Source organism: Felis catus, chromosome D2 (genome assembly GCF_018350175.1).
Source record: "Felis catus isolate Fca126 chromosome D2, F.catus_Fca126_mat1.0, whole genome shotgun sequence".
NCBI lineage: Eukaryota > Metazoa > Chordata > Mammalia > Carnivora > Felidae > Felis > Felis catus.
Genome location: NC_058378.1, coordinates 56630016 through 56645870, shown reverse-complemented (window position 1 = coordinate 56645870; position 15855 = coordinate 56630016). Strand labels below are relative to the sequence as shown.

Genomic DNA, 15855 nt, shown 5'->3' with positions numbered 1-15855 from the left:
AATTACATGTATGACAATGTCTTAATGTTTTTTTGGCATGTAACCCATTTTAGGCAAAGGTCCATACAGTTTCCCCTTTCAGTTACAAGACATATATTTCCCTTCCCTATACAGATATCAAATAATTCAGTAGTACTTGCCCTTGTGTCCGAGGGATCATAGTCACAGAGATGATCTCTTGGTATTGATCTCATTTAGCCCCTAAGCTTCAAATTGTCAAGGAAAGCTGCAAGATTTAGAGTTCTCCTTTGAATTCTGGGTCTTCTCTATGGAAAACTCTCAGAATTTATCTCTGAGTCTACCCCTTAGAACTTGATTTTCCTTTTACTGAAAAAAAAGGAGGGGGGATCAATACATTCCCTATTACCTATGAAGAGCTAGCACTCACCAAATGCTACGCACGTGCCAGGCATTATTTTTTATATATTCCATGGATGTAAATGGACTACATGTAACTGGCATTACAGCTCCTATGATGTTAGAAACTGAGTAATGTATGCAGCTGGTCTGTGGCAGAGCTGGATCCAAATCCAGGCACACCAACTCAGTGCTTTTAACACTATATTGCTTCTTATTAAATATCTCTATGGGATGTGTCTCATATGAACGCCCTTTCTGTCCATTTTCATGGATGCCACATTACTTTTGAGACTCTCAAGATGTCTTAGCTATATTATTAAAATAGCTTATGAATTTGTTTCTCTGCTTCCAATCTCTCTGATTATCTCTGAGTATCACTACCAGATTAATTTTCTTAAAATACTGGTTTCCTTTGGGCTCCCGGGTGACTCAGTTGGTTAAGCATCCAACTTCAGCCCAGGTCATGGTCTCACGGTTTATGAGTTCAAGCCCTGCATAGGGCTCTCTGCTGTCAGCACAGAGCACACACTTTGGATCCTCTGTCTCCCTCTCTTTCTGCCCTTCCCCCATTCTCTCTCTCTCAAAAATAAACAAACAGGAAAAATGAGGAGACTGAGCTAAAAGATTAAAAACAACAACACTGGTTTCCTTCTGTCACTGTTCTGATCAAGAAACTACATTTCTTTGGGGCGCCTAGGTGGCGCAGTCGGTTAAGCGTCCGACTTCAGCCAGGTCACGATCTCGCGGTGCGTGAGTTCGAGCCCCGCGTCGGGCTCTGGGCTGATGGCTCAGACCCTGGAGCCTGTTTCCGATTCTGTGTCTCCCTCTCTGTCTGATCCTCCCCCGTTCATGCTCTGTCTCTCTCTGTCCCAAAAATAAATAAACATTGAAAAAAATTAAAAAAAAAAAAAAAGAAACTACATTTTTTTGGGGAAAAAAAGAAACTACATTTTTGGGACGTCTGGGTGGCTCAGTCAGTTGAGCATCGGATTCTTGATTTCTGCTCAGGCCATGATCCCAGGGTCATGGAATCAAGCCCCAAATCAAGCTCTGAGATGAGCTTGGAACCTGCTTAGGATTCTCTCTCTCTCTCTCTCTCTCTCTCTCTCTCTCTCTCCCTTTGCTCCTCTCCCCTGATCATGAGGTCTTTTGAAAAGAAAACATTTTCATTGCAATAAAATATGCATAATATTTATCATTTTAACCATTTCACAAGTGTACAATTCGTTAACATTAAATACACTCACAACGTTGTGTAACCATCACCACTGCCTATACCCAAAACTTTTTCATCATCCCAACAGAAACTCCATATCCATTGAACAGTAACTCCCTCCTCCTCTAGTTCCTGGTAACCTCTATTCTACTTTGTGTATCTATGAATTTTCCCATTCAAAACACTACCTTTTGCAAAACATATCTTCCCCCTAATTTTTCTCCATAGTTGAACCGCAATCCATCCTTATTTCATCAAATTTCGATATATATATTCTTCAATGCAATAAGAGCTATTTTCTTGACACTCCATTCTCTCAACAACTAATTATATCTATATTCGGTACCACACAGTTTAGCATGTTTAACCATTGAATGTTAGAGCTGGTTGAATCTTATAGGTCTGCTTGTCCAATCTCATTTTGCAGGCTGGAGAGCTTAATAACTTATTTGGAGCCCCACACATTTGGTGGCAGGCATGGGATTTGAACACAGAATCCAAGTCTTTTAAAAGAATGTAAAAATGGTGTTTATTGAGCACTTATACACTGTACTGTCATACAAGTCCTGGGGAGTCTTTATCATTATTATTATCATTTTCATTTTCTATTCCACAGATGAGGAAAACCCCAATTCAGAGAAGCAGTTTGCTTATTCTCTTCATGCGTTTGCCTTCTTTTAATAATTAAATATAATCTTGAATTTTACATGTACATGAATCTTTTCTTCTCCACATGGAGGCAGTAAGTTCCAGGAGGGCAACGATCTGTGTCTTTTCTAGCTGCATTCACTTTGTTCAGTAAATAAATACTGTATACGGATAAACGGATTGGTGTGCACGGTATTTGGAAGATTTGCTCCAATATTGACACTATATTTATTTTTTTTTTAATTTTTTTTTCAACGTTTTTTATTTATTTTTGGGACAGAGAGAGACAGAGCATGAACGGGGGAGGGGCAGAGAGAGAGGAAGACACAGAATCGGAAACAGGCTCCAGGCTCCGAGCCATCAGCCCAGAGCCTGACGCGGGGCTCGAACTCGCGGACCGCGAGATCGTGACCTGGCTGAAGTCGGACGCTTAACCGACTGCGCCACCCAGGCGCCCCTATATTTATTAATTTTTTTAATGTTTATTTATTTTTTGAGGGTGGGGGCACAGAGAGAGAGAGAGCCGGGGGGTGGGGGGAGAATTCCAAACAGGATCCGTGCTCTCAGCGCAGAGTCACAGGCGGGACTCCATCTCATCGTCTGAGATCCTGACCTGAAGCCAAAATCAAGAGTCTGAGCTTAAGGACTGAGCCACCCAGACACCCCAACACTATAGTTTAAATACAAAGGATCTGAGTAATGACAACACAAATCATAACAACGAATGAATACAAAAGTGTCCCGATATCACAATGCTGGCACAGGGTTGACGCTCATTCAACTGCAGTTGCCTAGTCTAGCATGTTACCATTTACAAAACCGAACCTCAAAAGCCAGATTTGGGTTCTGCCCTTAAACTCCAGGGAGGGGCCATTTACAACTCTGAAGGTCCGCACAGGATCGGAGCCCCTTGAGATGGTGGTCACTGTTGCTTCTGACCCAGGTTTTGTTTTGTTTTGTTGTGTGTGTGACATTTCGGCTAGGCTGTCTCTGGGTAGGTAGGACCTGAGGTCTTCGCCAGGGTGGCCAAGGTGGGATCATGGGTTCAGCCCCACCCCTCTCTCGGATGTTTGTCCAGAGATCCAGAGACACTCCGCCCCGCACAAAGATGGCGCAGAGTTCGGGCCGGACCAATGGAGAGTGGCGTTGCTCCCGGTTGCCTAGGTAACAGCCAATGGGCAGCGGGAATTGCACCCAGTGCGGCCGCCGGGGATGGCGGCGTCAAGTGGGGCAGGCGCTGGTGGAGGTGGTGAAGAGGCAGGTGGCAGGGGCGATCCCGGCGGAGCGGCGGTCCCGGCAGCTGGATCCCCGCGTCGGGGCGTGACTGTCATCCCGAAAGGCGGAGCTCAGGTTGGCTGGCAGCGCAGGAGGGAGGGGGCCAGGAGAATGTGGTCGGTGAGGAAGGGACTGAGGAGACCATCCCGAGATAACCGGCTGGGGATCGTGACTCCACCCAGGACGCGCTGACCAGAGGGTGGGGTCCATAGGGTGTCAAACCCAGACCTCCAGTCTCTACCGCTGGGGCCGTGGTCCGAGAGAGCCCACGGTACCCGGCTTAGCGGGTGGGTGGGGGCTGCGTCCGGAGTGGGTGGCAGACCAGGGTGAACAGAGACCTGACCCAGGCGGGAGAGCAGAGCTCGGGTAGAGGGAAGGATCGGTGCTGGGATGCAAGACCGGGGTGGGAAATCGACTAGGAAGTGTTGTTAGTTGGGTCTAGGGCTTTGTTTGCCGTGGGTCCGCCTCTCACACTCTGGTGGAGAGACGTCCCACACAACGAGGCTTGGGGAATGAGATGCCTCAATTCATGGTGGCACCCCTGCTGGGTGGCACCTCCAAACTGCTTAGATATCCGCGGGCGTAACTCGGCTTTATTAAAACCCGGTCCAGGCATTTTCTTTTCTATGAAACAGAATAGTATCGTGGCCGTCCCCATCACCCCCAGGTTGTTTTGTTTTGTTTTGTTTCGTTTTTTACTACCCTCAGTTCTAGTGTCAGGATTTTCTTCCCACTTTCTTCGATCTAATCGCCACACCGGTCTTCCTAAATAAGACCTTTATCTAGTAGCAACACATTTTTATTAATTTTTTTTTTCGAGTTCAAGGGAGATTTACAGTAAAAAGACTTGCAGACTTATAAGAAAAAAACAGTTTTTTCAAGCTCATTTAAAACATTTAAAAAAGAATGTTTGACTTTTTGTTCTAGGTTTCTTACAAGCCTAAGTTTTGTTCATCAAGCTCTTCCTCTTCTCTTTAGGATTCTGAAAGCTTAAGACTGCTTCCTTTATAATTAAGAGAACTTTGACAAGACGTTCATACCCTGGGGAGGCTTTGGAGGAACCATGTAAAGGTATATGTGGGAAAAGCTGGCTGCCTCAAAACAGTATTCTTAAACTGAAAATCTGTTCCTTTTTATATTAGTCAGTTTTTAATCCTCTGAATTTGGACACAAGTTATTGTGAATGCATAAGTATTTTTTAAACAAGTTTGATTTCTAAAATCTGAAAAAAGACAAATGGAATACAAATAAAAGTTACATTCCTGTCTCCAAGTTCTATTTGGAAATGTCAGGGTCAAGAGAAAATAAAGATAGCAGGGAGGTAGTCTGTTGTGCAGACCAATCGTGTATTCATTTCAGGGACAAAATAGTTACTTTCTTTCAGATAAATGTTTGGATTGATCCTTTGCAACCCATCTACCAAAAGAGCAGAAAGGGTGGGTATCTGTTTAGAGGCATGAATGTTCTTGCTTTTGTGACTAGATTCCGTATGCATAGCTGAAGCCTAAACTCCTAGGCCACCTGTTCTCTTTAAAAAGACTTTTATGGTAACTGACACAAATACTGGTTTACATGCTTATTAAAGTGTTGGGTTTTCAGTCTTCATTAGCACTGGCTATACTGTATTGAACTAGATTTGTCTCAATGACCATGATTTCTTTTTGGGTCATTGGATATGCAAAGTGACTATTACTTAGCATGGCTAGTTACAGAAGTTATAAATGAAGATCCCGACACTGTCCCAGGTGGTGACAGTATCAATTATTTGGACTAGGTAGAAGTTTCTAGTCAAATGTGTTCAACCATGGCCTGAGGCCATAGAGTCCACATGTGTTTCCTTAATTAGCGCTGCTGATTATGTTCTTGGGGATGGGCGTCATTTTGACCAGCTGTTGAAGGGAGTTTGCTCTGTCTCCCTAGGTAAAAAAAGGAATGGAAATGTATTTTTGAAAAACAAATGAGAGATGATGGTGGCAGGGTTACGTGGAGAGATGATGTTCCACTTACTATATAGCCATATTATATATTACCCCAAATCTAGCTGCTTAGAACAACCATATGATGCTCACAGGTTCTGTGAGTCAGGAATTTGTACAGGGCATCATGGGGATGACCTCCTTCTGCTCCATGATACCTTAGATGGGACGCTGACTTAATGGCCGGGAGCTAGAATCATCTGAACGCTCCTTTGCTCACAGCTGGCGCCTGGGCTGGGCTGATTCAAAGTTGAGAGCAGCCAACTAGAGCACCAACACGTGGCTCCTTGTGGCTTAGCTTCCTCACAGCACATTAGCCTCCAGGTAGTCAGACTTCTCATGTGGTGGCTCAGGTCTCTAAGCATAAGTGTCCCATTGAGCAAGAGGGTAGATGTATCACCTTTTCTTTCTTTCTTTCTTTCTTTCTTTCTTTCTTTCTTTCTTTCTTTCTTTCTTTCTTTAAGTTTTATTTATTTTGAGAGAGAGAGTGAGCGTGCACAAATTGGGGGAGAGGCAAAGAGAGAGGGAGAGAGAGAATCCCAAGCAGGCTCCAAACTGTGCAGAGCCCGACTCAGGGCTTGATCCCACAAACCGTGAGATCTTGACGTGAGCTACAAACAAGAGTCAGACGCTTAACCCATTGAGCCACCCAGGTGCCCGATGCATCACCTTTTCTGATCTGACCTTAGAACACACCATTGCTTCCATCGTGTTCTGTCAGTTGAAGCATTCATAAGCCTGCCCAGATTCAGAGAAGAAGAGTTACACTCCATCTTTATCATGGAACAGTGGCAAGGTCAAATTGTAGAACGTGTAATACAGGAGATATGATTGCAAACGTCTTTGGAAAATACAACCTGCCCCATTGGGTAGAGGAGGATCTCTCAAGTTTCACTGGAAAATTTAGGATATATTTCCTAAGAGCTAACAGCATACCAAAAGAGTGGCAAAGTTTACAGTTTGAGTGGCCGGCTAATACTTTGTCCAAAGATAGTCTTCAAACTGGAGAAACACTGTTCACTTTCTTTCAGGGACCTTCTACTGGTCCATCTGAAAGGAGTGGGATGCCACTATGTGGAAATTTCACGTAGCCTTGAGAAAAAGCAAACAGGGGTGCCTAGCTGGCTCGGTTGATAGAGCATGCAACTCTTAATCTCAGGGTCTTGAGTTCAAGCCCCACGTTGGGCATGGAGCCTACTTAAAATAAAAAAAAAAAAAAATAGGGGCATCTGGATGGCTCAGTCAGTTAGGCATCTGACTTTGGCTCAGGTCATGATCTCCCAGTTCGTGGGTTTGAGCTCCGCACTGGGCTCTGTGCTGTCAGCGCAGAGCTGGCTTGGGATTCTCTCTCCCCATGAGCCATTGGGCAGTCATACTGACTCCTCACATGACACCACAAGAACTCCTTCCAGACCTCTGAGTGAAGACAAGTTAACAGCTGCCAGACATCAAAAGGAAATGCCTTTATCTTATCATCTTACTGCCTGAGTAATGATTTTGTGTTTTATGTTTTGGAATGGTGGTTTAGTTATAAGATTTATTATAAGATATGGCCCTTAAGATTCTGACTTGTTTTGAAGGAATGAAATATTTCAGCTTTGTGCCATAAGCTGCGTTTTCAGCGTGCTGACCTCACTAGTTCTGGGAAGAGCTGAAGACGGCCTGTAGTTATCAAAGCCTATCTGGACTGGAAAGTTTTCCTCTGGCAGTTTCAGTGGGAAACTGCTTCTCTTCCTCTCATTAATGTTGTATTTGCAGCACAGTCATGCTGGCCTCTACCCCAGGCACACTGATGCCGGGCTGACAACAAGAGGCTTGTGGACCTGAAATTGGATGCTGACCTTGTGGAACGTTGATGGGACAGAGATGGCACACCAGGAACCAGCGTCATCTCTCAGAGAAGATAGCCCCAGAGGTTTTGAGGGGCTTTAACACACGAAGAAAATGGCCCCTGTCTCAGGATATCTTCTGCTGTGTGAGAGACCCTGGACATGGAGCTCCCAAGTCGCCACAACAGCCAGAAAATCCCTGGGGACGCTGTGGAAGGGGCTCCCAGACATCACTGGAAGAGCTTCCGAAGCTGGCCTCATTAAGGAGGTAGAAACAAATGCGGCTCCAGGTTTGGGTGAGAGCAAGGGATTCTCAAAACTCATCTGTCCTCATAGCTGGGAAGAAACGCGAGCTTTGAGACAGGGCCAGGGCCCAGAAGATGTCACTGAGCCCCACTCTGTTCAGGCCCAGCTGTTTGCACATCACACCATTTCTGGGCTTGCGGCATCTGTATCAAAAAGCATCATGACAGAGGCCAAAATCAAAATATCCCGTAGGGTGGTGATAAAGAATACCCGAGTGGCAATTGTAGTTTACTTTTCCTCACCTTAGAATTTTCACCTCATTAGTCAACATTGGCTGATTTTTTTTTTTTTTCCAAAATGTTATTTGAATCACGTTGGTAGCATTTTTATAATGAGACTTTAAAGAAATTTCCATTACAGTCGATGTGAATGTGTGAGTTTAGGTGTCTGGTTTTTGGTTTGCTTTTTTATTTTTTATCTTCAAAAAAATTTCTTTAATGTTTATTTTTTGAGAGAGAGAGAGAGAGACAGAGAGAGAGAGACAGAGCATGAGCAGGGGAGGGGCAGAGAGAGAGAGGGAGACACAGAATCCAAAGCAGGCTCCAGGCTCTGAGCTGTCAGCACAGAGCCCAATGCAAGGCTCAAAGTCACAAACCGCGAGATCATGACCTGAGCCAAAGTCAGACGCTTAACTAACTGAGCTACTCAGGTGCCCCTCCAAGTTGAACATTTAAAGCATTTTAGTATCAAACATGCCAGATCCCTCTTGTACTGTGGAACCTACTTTTGGCGACCCCATCTTGATGTTCCATAATGGAGACAGCGATACAACCCTTAATGTTGTGTGTGATTTGAGCTTTTCTGGGACTTGAAAGAAGCTAGCCATTGGCGCCAGGCCTGCAGGGATTTAAAATCTCACTCCTGTTTGGTCCTCCAGGTCTGGCCCCCATGTTGTGAAGAAGGGGTGCACTTGTCCTGTCGTAACTCAATCAGATGCTTGAAGGTCAGACTCTAGCTTCACTGTTAATAACAGGGGACCTTTCAATGATGATTTCTAGGTCAGGGAACTTTCGCACATAGTATAGCTGTTTATTGGAGTAGTAGTTCCCATGCTTTCAAATGTTTAACAGTCTAACGATGTGCTTGTTGAAACTGCAGATTCCCAGGCTCTAACTTACAAAATCTGATTCAGTAGATCTGGTTGTGGGCCTAGGACTCTGCATTGTCACAGTCACTTGCAAAAATGTTTTCTTGCTTAGATCTGGAAAAGATGAGGTGAGTAAAAAGACCTAGGAAATTATAAAAGGACTAGGGATTGCATTTTTAAATTTTTTTTTTCAACGTTTATTTATTTTTCGGACAGAGAGAGACAGAGCATGAATGGGGGAGGGTCAGAGAGAGAGGGAGACACAGAATCGGAAGCAGGCTCCAGGCTCTGAGCCATCAGCCCAGAGCCCGACGCGGGGCTCGAACTCCCGGACCGCGAGATCGTGACCTGGCTGAAGTCGGACGCTTAACCGACTGCGCCACCCAGGCGCCCCTTGGGATTGCATTTTTAAAAAATATGTCAGATGATTCTGTTTGTCTATGCATTTAATGATATTTTGGGTTATCTTAACCCCCTTCTTTTTTTTTTTTTTAATTTTTAAATTTTGTTTAGATCCAAGTTAGTTAACACAGAGTGTAATAATGATTTCAGGAGTAGAATTTAGTGATTCATCACTTACATATAACACCCAGTGCTCATCCCAACAAGTGCTCTCTTTAATGCCCATCACCCATTTAGCCCATCCCCCACCTAGCACCCCTCCAGCAACCCCCGGTTTGTTCTCTGTATTTAAGAGTCTCTTATGGTTTGCCTTAACCCCCTTCTTATTGGATATCTTTGAATCGAATACAAGCATTCTTTTACTACACCTGTGAAGCCGTACCTAGCCAGCCTCTCTGTCCTACTTATTCCTTCCTTCTGCTCCCATTATGCTGTTATCCCCTTAGTTCAGGTCTTATGATCTTGTACCTGGGTGTATCAGTTAGCTTTTTCTGGGTAACAACACACCATGGCTTAAAATAACAACCATGTATTTAGTCCGTGATTCTGTGGGTCATTAATTTGGAGCTGGGCTCTGGAGCAGCTCCGCTGGTCATGCCCGAGCTCACCCTGCATCTGTGGTCTGTTGGTACAACAGCTCCACGTGACCCCTTGTCACCGGCCGGCTAGCCCGGGCTTGTCCACATGGGGGCAGAACAGTTCCAAGTACAGTGAGAAGGCAAGCCCAGTGTATAGGCGCTTTGCAGACCTCTGCTGTATCACGTTTGTCCGCGTTCCATTAGCCAGAGCAAGTCATAGAACCCACCCAGACCCAGTGCGTGGAGGAACAAACTGCCTGTTAATGGAGGTGCTGCCATGTCACATCACAAGGGCATGAGCAGAGGGGGAGTAATTTGTGCTCATGTTCACAGTCTACTGAATTAGCACATCTCCCGCCTTGCAAGCTGTTCTGGCTGTAGGCTTTTGCTGCTCCAAAGCATCCTGCTTCCCGCTGCCACATTCATTTTCCATGAGCGCCGCTTTCATATTAACATCCCTGTTCACAAACCCCCAGAACCTTCCCCTTTCCCCCGTCTTATTAGCTGTAGACTCTTCTGCCCAGCTTTCGAAGGTCTCCTTAAGGTAGCCTGGCCCTGAAAGCAGAGCATGCAATACAAGAGAGAAAGAACCAGCAGCAGTCAGGGGAAGCCAGGGCACTCGTTCCAGCTCGGGCACAGACTTGCTTATAACTTCTCTGGGCTTCTGTCTCTCCGTCTATAAAATGAGGGCGTTTGGGTGAAATCTGAAAGGTTTTTTCAGATTTCAGATTTCGGCTGAGTACCTAAGACAAACTTGTTTCCTGTTACTCCTTAGATAAACCTTCAACTGCAGTAATACCCACATTAATATTTTCCCACCGAACATACAGGCATCATTGCTCCTTGTGCGTTCATTGCCCAGCTTTTCTCTATCTGCAGCTGCCCTTTGCCCTCTTCACTGCTTGTTTGTGGCCCATGCCATCTTGTCTTTGTTCATCTCTGCCATCCAGTCTGATGCTTAATTACATGATCTCTCGTCTTGTTCAGTGGTTCAGCTTTTAGCCTCAGCAACTAGGTTGCACACTCATTGAGGGAAGAGACTATATTTTATACATCAACTAAACACATAGTAGGTATCAAGCCAATATTTGTAGATTAATCCTCAGTTTCTATCCCAGGTCATAGAAAATTGGAACTGGCTGATAATTTTTTTTTTAATTTTTTTTTTTTTTTTATGTTTATTCAGTTCCTGACAGAGAGAGCACGGGAGGGTCAGAGAGGGAGAGGGAGACACAGAATCCGAAGCAGGCTCCAGGCTCTGAGCTGTCAGCACAGAGCCCGACGTGAAGCTCGAACTCATGAACCGCGAGATCATGACCTGAGCCGAAGTCGGAGGCTTAACTGACTGAGCCACCCAGGTGCCCCCTGGCTGATAACTTTTAAGATCAGTAGGAGGATAAGACTGCTTGAACAGAGGGGATGGTTGCGGGTGGGGTTTGGAGAGGTGGGTATATTTGTTAAATGTGTCTAAGGTAATATCTATATACTTACCAGGCTGGTAACTATATAGAATATATCTGTAAAATTGCTTTGCTGGCCTTTCCTCCAGCCATCCTGTGACTCCGATTCTCCTCTGCTTGTTCCCTGCAGTTTTCATACTTTTCTTCCATAAGCTGGCATCATGACCCTCACAAAAGGTTCCTTCACCTACTCTAGCGGGGAGGAATATCGCGGCGAGTGGAAGGAAGGTGAGAGGGCCCCTAGGGGTCAAGTGACGAATACTTCGTATGACTAAAGGACAGACACATAAAGCTATAGAAGCCAGCTGGATGAGTCTTCATGTCTCAGTCCAGGATTTAATCTGAATCGCGCCTTTCCTTTATTTGATTTTAGGCTTAAGTAAAGGAATTAGAAAATGCTGTTGTTTGCCCAGTCTCCAGCAATGAGTTAAATCTTTCCAGTTCTGAATATAAAGTGTTTTAGTATCCTTTTACCCTTTAATGTGATCATGTGGGAATTGTTTTTATAAATGCTTATGTACCAGGCAGAGTACAATGAATTATTTTAAGTGCCCATAAATTAGAAAGTGCAGAATTGATTGTAATGACTTGGTTCTAATGCATCTTAAAAAGTTAAGGAAGATCTAGAAATTAGGACAGACGCTTGAGAGCAAATGACATCCATTGCCTTGAATTTCCTGTGACAGCTCATTACATTCGGAAGTAACTATTCATAGGAATGGTGAAATTCTTCAGAGCCTGAGAAACACAGTCTGGCCACTTAAAAGCCTCGTGGGTCCAGTCCCATCAAGCCAGGAACCACCCCGAGGAGAGGAGCCTTCACTTCCCACAGTCAGTGAAGAGACATTCAGGCTGTTTCCAGACACGCACCCACATCTTTTCACACTAGATCCCTGCAGCTGATGAATCCTTGAGCCTTGAGAGGAGAAACTGTGCAACTGGGTGTGACCTTGTCTCAGTACACCCCCGTGCCTCTCCCCTGCCTCCCCAGCACCTGCTGTCCCCTCGGCTCCAGCCATTTAGAGCGGCCACCCTCTGTCCCCCGCAAGGGCTCCGTCGTACTCTGTTAGAGGACAGGATTGCTCCTCCAGCATCTGGCTGTTTTCTGGTCAGGTCAGTGGGTAAGCACAGCCCTGCTGACCTGACCAAGCCCAAACCAGCGTCGCCAGTCTGGCTGGTAGGTTGGCCCCCTGGCTTCGAGGTGCAGAGGGGCACTTGTTTTCCTCAGAGGGCAGCATAAGTAGGTGTTGAGGGCTCTCCGGCCAGGATGCCTGCCGCATTTGCTCTCTTGCTCTGCTGCTTAACTGCTCTGTAATCTCGAGTAAGCGATTTGGCTTCTCCCTAGCCTTGGTTTCTGCATCTGTGAAATGGGAACAATAATAGTACTGTGCCCACCTCCTGACGCCGTGAGGATTAAATAAGATGATAAGCACAAAGAGCTCAGGAGAGTGTGTGACACACAGTAGAGGGCCTCTTGTCATTCATACCTACAGAGACCTGCTGCCAATCTGATATTTGTGACAAGATGGGAAGGTCCAGGGAGCCAGATTTTCCTGCCTGACTCTGGGTAGTAGCTCTCTGCCCTGCCAGCGTCACTGCTTCTCTTCTTTCCTTTGTGGGTGGGGTGACAAAAGGCAAGAGATGTTAGGCAGCGAGGGGGGTCCCTGAAGCTGCCGCATCCCAACCTGACGACTGTCTTTCTCTTTGCTCAGGCCGCAGACATGGTTTTGGTCAACTGATGTTTGCAGATGGCGGCACCTACCTGGGTCATTTTGAGAATGGGCTCTTCAATGGCTTCGGGGTACTGACCTTCTCAGATGGCTCAAGGCGAGTACTGGGTCATTCCTTTCTCAGCTTTGATAGTGATAAATAGCTGGTCAGACCTGAGATGTCCCAGGTCCTCTGAAAACAGGCAAGGAGGAAGCAGTTCTTTTATTAGTTACTTTATAAATAGATCTAAAATTTGAAATGGCGTGTCGCTGAGTGACCTTCCACCCCACTGCCATTCTCTTCTGTTATCGCCTTGAAATTAGAGCCTCACATCACACTTGCTCTCTGGCCCGTCTCCGCCGGTTGGGAGTGGGGCGAGTGGGGGCAGGGTGGAGCTTGCTCCTTGGCATTAATAAGGAACACTTACTGGGCGCCTGGGTGGCTCAGCTGGTTGAGTGTCTGACTCTTGGTTTTGGCTCAGGTCATGATCTCATGGTTCATGAGATTGGGTCCCGCAGCAGACTCCACACTGACAGCATGGAGCCTGCTTGAAAATTGTCTTTCTCCCTCTCTCTGTCCCACCCTTGCTCATTCTCTCTCTCTCTCTCTCTCTCTCTCTCTCTCTCTCTCTCTCAAAATAAATAAATAAACAACACTTATTGGTAGCTGCTTCATGCAGTTAACCTGGACTGCCCACTACCCCTCTAAAGGCTAACGTGTCGTGTTTCTGCAGGTACGAGGGGGAGTTCGCCCAGGGCAAGTTTAACGGCGTTGGAGTCTTCATTCGACATGACAACATGACATTTGAAGGGGAATTTAAAAATGGCAGAGTGGATGGTTTTGGTAAGTCACAGCCCACCAGGACGGGTGACTGGGGGGAGCATCATACGGGCGGAGGGACACCTTGTCAGCTGTAGTGCTTTTATGGGTGTCCAGCGATCCAGAGTGACCGGGCCCTCACTCCTATTCATCGAGCGCGTGGACTGCGCTCCAGAGCAGACCTGTGAGTCCTCCTCACGGCTTGGCATCAGGCCGCTCCCTGAGTCACTAACGCCCTCGTCCATCCCGAATTTTCTCTGTCCCCCTCCAAGGCCTGCTGACTTTTCCCGATGGTTCTCATGGAATACCTCGCAACGAAGGCCTGTTTGAGAATAACAAGCTGCTGCGGCGTGAGAAGTGTTCCGCAGTCGTGCAGCGGGCCCAGAGCGCCTCCAAGTCCGCCAGAAATCTCACTGCCTGACGGGCGTCGTGCGCCAGCTGACAAGTACTGGGTAAAGCAACGTCCCTGTTACTCACTCAAGGTGAACAGATGTACCGGCTGTGAGAGGACATGAGGATGCCCGCAGAGAGCAGAAGCCTTGGGACGCCCCCACACCCGCCAGGCAGGGATTCCATCACAGAATTCTGAGGACTCGGGCCCCGCTGCCCACAGCAGGGTCACCAGTTCTCTTTCCTTCTCTCACTTGTTGGTATTCTGTGTCCCTAACACCTTGGGTTGCCCAGTGCAGACCTGCCTCTCCTTGATTTCCTGCCAAGCGGGGCAGAGCCTCTTCATTCCGCCTGTATTTGGGGCAGTTGATCCCAGCCCCAAATTAGGGCTAATGCTTTGTGCCCCCCCGAAGAAACAGGGAGAGAGGCAGGGGTGGCTTAGGCAGTTCAGCAGTCCTGTGAAAGCCACGGCCAGAGCTTTTCTGCGTGTCCCCCCGCCGCCTCCCCATTTGCTGCTGGTCGACTTCGTGGCTCCAGGCCTCCCCCTTTGTCTTACCAGACTGCTATTTGTGTCTGCTTATTCCCCCTGTGAAGGGTTTGGTAAGAGTGCTGTTTCCCTGTCCCTTGACTTTATAAGCTGTCTTCCTTACCTGAGTTCCAGCAGCTAATCTGTTCCCTTTTTTGTGCCTCTCCTTTCTTAGATGGGACAGGATCCCTTTTGGGGATAGTCAAGACACTGATGTAAAGAGTCACCTTAGGACTTGTACTTTTTAGTTACTCCAGGGTGAAGGGCGGATATCCCTGGCCCATTTCAGGCCCTATCACGGAGTAATTGAATCCTTAGGGATGGCTTGGGCTGACACAGCCCCTTCCCAGTGGACTAGGAGGTCAGACCCACCTCAACCCCTTGGGGTTTGGGTAGAATTGGACCCATTCTAGGACTGCAGTGAACCAAAAGAGAATTTGGCTCCCTGCATTTGGTCCACTGTTTACTCTTCCACCATAAGCTTGGCCATCAGGCCTGGGAGGTCAGATCTTGACCGATAGGATCCCTATGTAGTTCATCATGGAGGCCCCCCAATTATCCTGTGACCCAGACACGCCCAGTCCACTCCCAGCCCCTTATCCTCACACTGAATGTCTCCTCAACAGCAGACTGTGGTGGAAATTATAGCCGTGTGCCTCGATGTATTCTCTGAGTTGTACTGTAGAAACGAGTGTTTATGAGGAATAAACAAATCACCAGAACTGCCTATACTTCATCACTTTACTCTTGCTCTGCATCCTCATGAATCAACCCATTTGCTGTTTCTAAAAGTTAATCACAGATGGGGGCTTAGTACCAACATTGCATGCTTTACTACATAGTACCTAATTCTCAAGACCTCTGCAGGGTAGGGGCATTTTTTTTTTTTAATCAGACAGACTCAGGTTGCCCAAACTAGGAAGTGGCAGAACTGAGTGGGATTTGTCTCTCAGTCTTTCTGATTCCAAATCACTTTCTACTGTATCTCTTGCCCGGAGCGTCAAGAGTACCCACGTCCTGAGACCAGTTATTGTCACACCTGCTGGGTTACCTCGGGCAGGTCAACTCCTGCTGGGGTTTCCCTTTTTCTGCAACAAGTAGAGTAATCCTTCCCCAGCTGAGCTAATGTGCAACATTCACCTGCCATGCTAACCCCTTTTACACACATGATCTTACATAGCCCGGAGAGAAAGGGACTGTTACTATTCCCAAATTACAGATCAGATTGGGCAGCGAAGTAGCTGTCCAAGGTCCCCAGACCATAAGTGGCAGG

The 15855-nt window shown here is 46.6% G+C and overlaps 1 protein-coding gene across 15 annotated transcripts; it reads left to right on the top strand.

Annotated features, from left to right (window-relative positions):
- Positions 1-3435: 3435 nt before the first annotated feature.
- Positions 3436-15309, top strand: MORN4 (MORN repeat containing 4). 15 transcript variants are annotated; one of them, XM_045040515.1, is made up of 8 exons: positions 3436-3574; positions 4478-4570; positions 7234-7572; positions 8488-8553; positions 11268-11365; positions 12850-12964; positions 13581-13690; positions 13939-15309. In XM_045040515.1, the coding sequence occupies exons 5-8, from the start codon at positions 11299-11301 to the stop codon at positions 14085-14087; spliced, it is 441 nt and encodes a 146-aa protein (XP_044896450.1). In that variant the 5' UTR covers positions 3436-3574; positions 4478-4570; positions 7234-7572; positions 8488-8553; positions 11268-11298; the 3' UTR covers positions 14088-15309. The 15 variants fall into 15 exon arrangements, with proteins under 15 accessions (XP_044896450.1, XP_006938119.1, XP_006938118.1 ...); XM_006938057.4 differs by lacking the exon at positions 7234-7572; XM_006938056.4 differs by lacking the exon at positions 8488-8553.
- Positions 15310-15855: the final 546 nt, after the last annotated feature.